Raw genomic sequence first — 9,562 nt, 5'->3', positions numbered from 1 at the left:
CCCTGAACACAACCAGAGTTTCTATAGATATTTAATTAGACTGAATGGTCTGTTCCTAGACCACAGTGCAAAGCCTGTGCACATCCTGCTGATGGTATTGCCTGAGCATGTGTTAGCCCCAAGGAAGGAGGGCCAGGTCAAGGTGAAGAAAGGAGAGATCTGTCTGCTCCCCGTGACTTGTCCAAGCTCTCCCCTGTGGCTCTGACTTGGGGCTGTTCTCTGATACTCAAAGGAAAGTGGCCAGGGAATGAGATTCCATCCCTCTCCCTATGGCTCTTTCAGCTTCTGTGAAATGCCCTGTACACAGATGCGCACACAATATGAACTTCCCTGCCTGCCCTACACCATCTATACCCTCAAAGGGAAATGAAAATGCTCTCGATTTCTGGCTAAGAAGGATACTCTGGGATGGAGGAGACAGAACAGGGAAAAAGGACAAGAGAAAAGGAAGGAGGATGGAAAAACTCCAGTATGGAAGGAGACACTACTGGTAGGGAAAGAAATTTTATTTTCAAGCTTTTAAGAGAATATTACAAACAACAGAGAGTTTTTAAAAAACCCTAAAAACTAGTTTAAAAAAGTACTTGACAGTGTTCCTTTAATACCCAAGAATGACATGGCCACTGTGCAATGACAACAAGAAACTGCAAGTGACCACCCAGGGGCCTTCCCTGGCAGCGTTTCAGAAACAAGCAGGTGGGCTCCATAGACAGTGCTTCCTTCCAGGGCCCCTGGCCCTGCCTGTGTGCACTAGGCAGGGACCAAACTGCTTCTTTGAAGGGTCCCAAGCAGCAAGGAATACTTAGACTGGTCTCCACTCCACTCCTTGGGGATCATTAGCCAACTTCTGCCAACACTGCAGCAGTCCTCCTGGGAGACCCGGGAGTTGGCAGTGGAGGGGCCCTGTGTGGGGGTCTGAGTCTGTGCCTGTGCCAAGGCTGGAGGGGTATGGCACTGAGCTGTCCTGGCCATGGGTGGGTCTGAGTAGTTGGGAAAGTTACTCCTGGACTGACAACTTTGAAGGCTGAGGCCACAGAAGCAGCACTGTGCTTGAGATAAACGGCCACTGGAAAGCCGTACTTTTCTCTAGGTGTGTGTGTGTGTTTGTGTGTGTGTGTCCTGTAAACATCTTCTGAGCCAAATCACCGTAAAATAAAGTAACAAGGGCACAGAAAGACACCCATCTCCAAAACCACGGCTTCTTTGAGCCCACCTGAAATTGGGAATTCTAGCTGGGGAAGTTCTGATGGGAGGAAACACACCCTTCCTCTGGTTGCTTACACCAACACCTCCTTCCCAGCATCAACTGCCCCATGATCCCCAAAGCCATTTGAGTCACTGAATTCTGCCTCTCAGTTGGGCCCAGAGGCTCAGAGCCCCAGGAGCCTCAAAGCCTGTGTGTCTTCCCTACCAGCCCAAGTGGGTTCAACCCTCCCTTGACTGCCCATGAACATCACCCAGGGAGAAAGAAAAACAGACTCAAGTTTGAAAGGAGCAGGCTCCAAATGCATTCCTCTTGATTTCTTCTTTTCTCTCCACTGCCCATGCACCCACGGACACCACCACCCATTGTACCAGCTTTCCCTCCAGTAGCCTTTCCTCTTGGGAGTCTTGATTACACGGGTGCACCTGGGTGGTTGTTTTGCTAGGTTAGGTTCCGTCTGTCTGGCCCATTGTTGCTGAGTTTGTACTGGTTTTTGTCACTGCTGCCATTAGAGAATGGAACTGACTGATTGGAAATCATCAATGGCTCCAGATGCCAGCCTCCTCCAGCTCCACCCTGCCCTGGAACCCTTTGAGGCCCACCACTGTGTGCTTGCTGTCTGCTCTGGCTCAGGTGCTGCCTTGTCTCCCCACACCTGCTTCCTGGCCCCTCCTGGGCCAGCCTCTCTCCACCTTTCTCCAGGTCTTTCCTGTCAGACAGTGGTGACTCTCATGACGAGCTCCCGGCTGCTGCCCTGGGGGCTCCGCTGTTCTTGGGGTCTCAAGTGACTCAGGATGTGCAGGATGGTGTAAGCACAGTGGTGATGGGACAGAGGGTCTGAGGGGTGGCTGGCAGCCCGAGTGGGGCCTTCCTCGGGGACAGGGGTACCAGCTGCCTCCTCTTCTGAGGAGGGGATGTTGGCCTGGGTGGACGAGGAGATCCGGAGGTTTGTCCTGCCTCCTGACTTCTGCTCTTCCAGGTCTTTTTCCTTGTCATAGTTCAGCACTTTCCACTGCTGGTTGACAGCCTGCCACCGTTTAAAGATTCGGTACACAGAAGGTCCTTCGTGGATGATGAGACCTGAGGTAGTGGGGAGAGGAAAAAAACAAAGGCTAAGCAGGAGAAGACAAGTCATTGTCAGGAGAAAGTGATGGTCTCCCTTTGTTTACAAATAGATAATTATTGGTTTAATTTGTGCTCTTCAAATCTACCTGCCAGTTCTGAGTCACTTGATCTCCATCCCTCTATTCCTGGCCTCAACAAGTCTTCAGGGTAGAGAAAGTGGAGGGGCCTCCTATGCCACACCCATGAAATACTGGGCACCTACACACAATGCTTTTGTCTACCTCTTCTACTCCAGTCACCCTCGTCTTGACTTGACACAATCCAAATCATTCCACTGAGGCATAATATAAATATCTTTTCTTCTCTGTATTATGTATCCATGGCACCCACTATTTAGCAGATGTTGAATGAATTGTCTGACAAAAACAACACAAAGGAAATCCTGTGCTCATTCCACACCCGCCAAATGATGTCTGAAATTCTACTGGCTAGGTCTTTGCACAGATAGCCCAATGCTACTGAAATACAAACACCCTTGGGAAAGAGAACATTGGTGCAATTATACTGGCGGAGGCAGTGGTAGAGTAGAAGGAAACCAAACCAGGCAACAAGGCAACTGAATATCAGTTGTGTCCCCACTATGTGCCAGGCAGGGTGACACAGCAGTGATGGAGACAGGCAGTGTGTTACCCTCAGAGTGCCTAATTCAAGTGGACTGACACACAATAGACACATGGACAAGATAACCAGATCATTTCAGACACTGCCAAAGGCTGTAAGGAAGAAAAGTAGAGTTAAATAGTCACTGCCTACTGGCATTGAGGGTCTTGTTTTGAATGCCTGGTGGGAAAGGCCTCTGGAGGAGGCAGTGTTTAAGTTGAGACTTAAATGATGAGAAGGAAGGAGGCACCCATGCAAAGATCTAGAGCAAGAGCACATTAATGATAGGAAATACAAGTGCAAAAGCCAGGAGGTGGGAATGGAATGAGGCTGGGCCGAATGAAGGCCAGCATGCCCTTTCCAGGGAACGGTGGGGAAGTGGAGGAAGATAAAGTAGGCAGAGGCCAATCTATGACCAGGTCATGTAGGCCATGGCAAGGAATTTGTATTTTATACTCAGAGCAGTGGGAATACATTGAAGGGTTTTAACAGGGGGAAATGATGTAATCTGATTTACCATTCAGGAAGTTCTGAACTTCTCTGGCTCTGATGGGCACCATAGTGAGGGGAAGCTGGGCATAGTGGAATAGAGCCATATCTGGGAGGCAGAGGCAGGAGAATCACGAATTTGAGCCCAGCCTGGGCAAAAATCTTTTAAAAAGTTTAATAAGAGGCCGGGCATGTATCTCTGTGAAAAGGTCCTAGGTTCAATCCCTACAACTGAGAAAAAGAAAAAAGAAAAAAGGAAGAGAGGAAAACTAAGTAGAAAGTCATGCAATAATTGACATCAGAAATGACAATGTCTTAGACTGGGCTTGTACCACAGGAGAAAGTGAGACATTGTGGTAGCAGCATGCATAGTGGAGGTAGAGCTGACAGTTTGCTAATGGGTGAGGTTTGAGCAAAGAGAAACCTCTGGGAAACTCTACAGCTTTTGGGTTCAGCAACTCAATGAATAGGGGTGCTGAGGCAGGAAGGCATGGAGTGGTAAGGCTGTTGGGGGAGTAGGCATGATCAGATTTCAGGACATACATACTAAATAATTCTCAGGACCTCGTATGTAGACTTCTCGAGAGAACCTACGAGGTGTGGATGGGATGAAAGGACACAGATGCCATGAAGAGCTCACTACTGTGGCTTTCCTCACAGTAGCCCACCCTGTGTCTCCAAAGGTGTACTTTTATTTTGGTTTTTATTTTTTCTTCTCTTTTTTTGGCCCAATTTCACTCTGCAGAGCCAGTTTCTCCCTTACCCTTCACTCAAACTTTGTCACTATTTTTGCTTGTCTTGCTCAAGTCTTTGTTTGAGACAGAAAGAACCTATTTAGCAACCTATTTCTAGAAGGAGGCTACCCAATAATAGTGCCATTTGTTGAGATATGGATGGCACCAGGGTGGGTGATGTGGTGGCAGCAAGTGTTTTAGTTGGCTATGGCTGCTGTAACAAATGACTACACATTTAGTCACCTAAAATAACACAAATGTATTCTCTTACAGTTCTGGAGATCAGAGTCACTGGGATAAAGTGAAGGGGTCATCAGGGGTGGTTCTTCTTGGAAACTTTAAGGGAGAATTTGTTTTCTGCCTTTTTCAGCTTCAAAAGTTGCCTGCAATTCCCCCTTTCTTGCATCACTCCAATCTCCTTTTTTTATTGTCATAGCCCCTAATACTCTTCTGCCTTCAGATCTGCCTCTGCTTCTCTCTACTAAGAACACTTGGGAGAGCATGCAGGCCCCACTGAATAATTATAATAATTACACCATTTCTAGACCCCTAAAGTAATCATACCTGTAAAGTCATTTAAGGTAATATTAATGGGCGAAGGATTAGGACCTGAATGTCTTTGGGGGCCATCTTTCAGCCTACTAGAGTGATTCTGTTTTGGTCATGGTGAATTTAAGATATCCAATGAAAATCGAACTGGAAGTTCAGGAGGGCAGTTGAACACATGAGTTGGAAACTTAGGAAAAAAGCTGGCCTGAAAATAAAACTCTTGGGCATGGAGGTGGAGCTGTGCTTTGAATGTGTCTTCTTCAAGTTTGAGATGTTGTCAATGAGATAGTACTAAAAAGTAAGGTCTGTAAGAAGTGATTAGGCTGCAAGGGCTGTCTTATTACATTCTCATTAGTGAGACACAATACCCAACACCCACAACTTAAAGGAGAAGAGGTCTATTTTGGGTCACATTCAGTCCATGGTCAGCAGGCTCCCAAGAAGAAACAGCATAGCAGAGGGGCATGGTGGAAGAAAGCAGCTCACGTTATGGAATTCAGGAAGCAGACAGTGAAGGGAAGAGCTGAGAAGGGAGCTACACCCTTCCAGGTCCCAATCTGAATGACACACCTCTTCTGACCAACTTCTCCTAACTTCAAGTCAGCTGTAATGCCCCTGTAATGCAGTCACCTTCCAAACACATGAGGCTTTGGGGGATATTCTAGATCTAAACCATAACAGGGGTTCCTTCCTAATAAATAGGATTATGTGTTGTTATAAGGCAGCTTGACAGAGTTGGTCCTCTCTTGACATTCTCCACCTTTTGTCAAGTAAGGATGTAGCAAGACATCCCCCATCAGATGATCCTCAACTTCCTGAGCTCAGGAACTGATATAAATCTGTTTTTTTTTATAAATTGCCTAGTCTTGCTTATTGTGTTGTAATAGTACAAAACAAAGACTGGTAGAATTTGAAGTTTGGGAACGTCTGAATTGCCTTGAGGGTAGAAGCTGGCCAACGACAGAGCTCTGGGCTTCTGAGGTTTAACGGTTTGGTGGAGGGATAGCCAGCAAAGGAGGCAGTGAAGAAGCACTCCAGGAAGCAAAGAAAAGACCAGAAAATGGGGAGATGCAGAAGTCTGGAAGAGGATGTTTCAAGAAAGTGTAGAGAGTGTGATAACTCTTTTAAGTGGGAAAACCAATAGTTCTTATCAAAGCACATTGTTGTCTTCCATGAAGTCACTAGCCAATTGGAGGGGATGAGGGGGGATCTGTTGAACATTTGTGGAGAAGGGAGGAAATAATTATTTTTGAAAGTAAGACTGCATTTACAGAATGTAGTAGAATTATCTGATTTTGTTGAGTGGCCTTGTGAGTGGCCATAAAACTGAAGAGTCCAGGCAGGGGAATGGGGAAAAAAAAATAAGAACCAAGACAGATTATGTAAAGGTACAAATTTCCAAAGATGAATGTCATTATACTGTATACCTAAGATGTACCAATAAAATTAATTTAAAAAAGAAGAAAAAAAAACCCCTGAAGAGTCCAGTTGTTGGTTGTGTAATTTTTTCTACAATTTCCACTGCTTGCTCAACTGCATGTGTGGACTGAGAGGAAGGTTGTATGTAACAAGTTTAAACTTTTTTTCTGGGCAAGCAGACAACAATGATGTCAGTTTGCAAGGGAGCGGTTATCACATCGGAGCATGGAATCTGTGCGAGGGAGAAAGGAACTGAGGAAACAAAATTTATAAGGAAAAGTGGACAAAGAAGGTTCTCTCTGAGTCTTCTCTACCTTTTGGATGACACAGCAATGGATCAAAGCCAGGAGGTCCTCATGAGGCTGGAGTCAATGAACTGTAAAGATTGGGGGATTATGGACAGAGGGTAGGATGTTTAAATCTAGATTTGGGAAGTGGTATAGTTACTGGCTTATGGGGCATCCACTTGATTATGGGCTAAGGTGGGCCGGAAGAAAAGATCTTTGGAGAAATAGGGAGGGCAAGGAGTTGTGGATTATCTGCCTCGGTTGCCCCCGTGCTATCAGACAAAACACTCCCTTTTTATAACAAGCATATTTTAATATCCCCTTTCTATCCTGAAATGCAATTCAGACAATATTATACATTACTAAGTTTTCTTTTGAAAAAAATTAACAGAATACCTTAATAAATAATATAAAGTAAGCGAAGGGGAAGTCATTGGTAACAAAACAAGATGAATTTCAATATAAAGGCTGGAGCACAATTACATTAGAAAATAAGTCAACAAACCCCATACATTTTCCAAACTGCCTCCAAGGGAATGGAACCACCAATCTGCACAGATGCTGAGGACAAGATCGTGGGAAGGGAGTGTATGGGCCATCTGCACTGAGGAATGTGAAGACTGAGTGGGTGGTCAGAGGCCAAGGCATCAAAGGGAGAAGGGAGGTGAACCTCTTCGTGAACTTTGAAGGGCTGGGGCTCTGAAAGGATAGAGAGGAGAGGCGGAGTGGAAGTGGTGGTGGTGGTGGGGAAGACACCTATGGATCCACTTCCGGGCCCCAAAATACAGAGTGCGGCAGAAAACACAGCTACCACCAGAGACAGCCATGAGTGAAACAGTGTCCTCAAAGTTAGTCATGGTTCCACCAAAGGAAGATGAAAGAAATGGACAGAGAAGTTGCTCATGTTTCAGAGGGCAGGATGGAGAGGCTGGGCAGACAGGCTGAACAAACAGGAAAAGGGCAATAGTCCCCGTCGTGAGGGTGGTTGGGAGGCTGGGTCCTCAGGTGGGCGAGATGACTGGGGTCATGAGGCATGATGGGACTTCTCCTGCAGAGAGGGACAACCCAGGAGGGGAGCTGGCTCACAGGGGGACATGGCAATGGATCACCTCCCCAGGGCAAAGCAGAGGGACTGGATGGGAAGAGCTCAAAGCTCTCTGTGCTCCAGCACACAGGGACCTCTAGAGGCAGGAGCAGCCACCCACAGCTGCCTTTCCTCCAGTTTTCCACCGCTTTGCTCAACAATCCTTAAAGGAGCCACTGAGAGGGAGACAGAGTCTCTGTGGTTTCTAGCTCTTTCTTTTGGATCAGATGAAGGAGAAGGGTTACTTTTCTGGGGAACAAAACAAACAAAAAGCTAGACACCCAAATTGTCCTCATCGTTTTAGAGGGTCCATAACTCTTGTGAAGAGCACCCACGAGCCCTGATCCGATGTGAGATTCTGTGTGGGGAGACTTCCTCTCTGAGTCCACACTCTCACCCTCTCCCAGTCGGGCCAATCCCCATGTTCTCTGTTAACCTCTTTCTTGTACTTCCGCAGCCTTGGCACTGAAGTTGTTCATTGTCCTGTTAGCCCATAGGCCTTGTTCGAACACCACTCACTGTCTTACAGACTGTAGGCTACTGGAGAGCAGGGCCAGTTGAGGCTGTGTCTCTGGCAGGTATCACAGCACAGGGAGCCTAATGAAGCCTTGCTAGAGGTGGAGGGCCTGGGGGCCCAGGCAGAGAGAAGCAGGCTCGTTTGAAGCCCCAAACTAACTCTTTGGAGTGAGAGCCACTATACTCGATTTCTAATTAGCTTCTTGATCAGACAACTTTACCCTGATTGAAGAGGGTGGCTTAAAGTTTTGGTATGAATGTTGCCTTTTAATTACCTAACTGTCTAGCAAGAAGTAATTAAACCATTTTAATGGGTAGGTGGCTGAAGGGGAGGAATGTGTACCTGCTTTTCTAGATTAACTCTTGTTTGGCAAAAGCTGCAGAAACACAAACTACTTTGTTCATATTAACTCTTCTCAGCCCTTCCTCTGCTTCTTGTCCTACAAATTACTTATCAATTCCTTGGATGACAATTTGATTTTTTTAAATGAGGAAGAGGGGTGGGGCTCATCTGAGAAAGGTAGGTAAGGTTGAAAACCTGGGAAGGGGGCCGGGAATGTAGCTCAGTGTCAGAGTGCCTGCCTGGAAAGCACAGGGCCCAGAGTTAGATTACAGGTGCAAAACAAAATAAAAACAAAGACAAAAACAAAAACCTGGGAAAGAAGAATAAGGGGTGGGAAATGGCAGTGGGTAGAGAAAGAGGCTGGATTTAGATGAGGAGGAAAGGCAGCAGTTGGTGAAGGGAATAGGAAAGTAGTAGAAGAAAATGGGAAGTTAAAATGCATGGTGAAATCAGACACACAGTAATTTCTGATGCAGACATTTTCTGGAGTTTTCTATTTATTTTCATAGTAACTATCTACAATGCTCCCTACCCTGAGGAAAATCCAGTTCCAGAAGACTTGCCAACTTCACCTTCCTAACATCTCTCCACCTCTCAGGCCTCTTGTCCTCACATATCTGTAGGCTCTGTGGATTGTCAGAACTCTTTCCTTGGTCCTTGTAGCCCCCGTCCCATCCACGGTCTCCAGCTGAAATAGCCTTTTGCTTAGCCCAGGAGGATGGGAGGCCAAAGGGGCACGTGAGTGGGGGCTTCTGCCTGCACAGCTCCCTGGGCCCCTCACATCATGACATCAGAGAGTTCTCTACACTCAGCATCCCAATTCTTTCCTGCTTCATTTTGGCCATTGGTGCTTGCTGTGTCCAGGGCAGTGAGATACAGCTTAATTCAACTGAGTTAGTCTTTCCTGAGTATCTGCTAAGTGCTTCTAGGAGTGTCTGGAGTAGAACAGAACCCTGGCCCCACCATGTATGGAGCCAACAGGCCACAGCTAACTGAGAAGCCTGGAAAGAAGCCTCTCATTCCCTCAGTGATGTCAGTATCCCCCATCTCTTGCTAGAGTGCTGGTTTAAGTGGCATAAAAGTTGCCAGCAATGTTGTAACAGTGCCTCTCTTAGCATGCATTAGAATCTTCCCAGAGTTTGATAAAACAGATGCTGAGCCCCACTCTAGAGAGTCTGACTCTCAGCAGATCTGGGCGGAGCCTGAGAATCT

General features: G+C 46.5%; 1 protein-coding gene across 1 annotated transcript in view; it reads right to left on the bottom strand.

Moving 5' to 3' along the window:
• Nucleotides 1-488: 488 nt before the first annotated feature.
• The window catches only part of Marchf4 (membrane associated ring-CH-type finger 4), a 116,426-nt gene continuing 107,352 nt past the window's right edge, over nucleotides 489-9,562 (bottom strand). The window contains exon 4 of the mRNA XM_004864618.4: nucleotides 489-2,284. Coding sequence (XP_004864675.1) covers nucleotides 1,917-2,284 — 368 coding nt within the window. The 3' untranslated portion in view covers nucleotides 489-1,916. The remainder of the gene's footprint in view (nucleotides 2,285-9,562) is intronic.

This window comes from Heterocephalus glaber, unplaced genomic scaffold (assembly GCF_053883595.1).
Source record: "Heterocephalus glaber isolate CG9 unplaced genomic scaffold, H.glaber_assembly_v1.0 deba00000621, whole genome shotgun sequence".
NCBI classification, from domain to species: Eukaryota; Metazoa; Chordata; class Mammalia; order Rodentia; family Bathyergidae; genus Heterocephalus; species Heterocephalus glaber.
The sequence above is the reverse complement of the archived record's forward strand: the minus strand, read 5'-3'. Positions and strand labels throughout refer to the sequence as shown.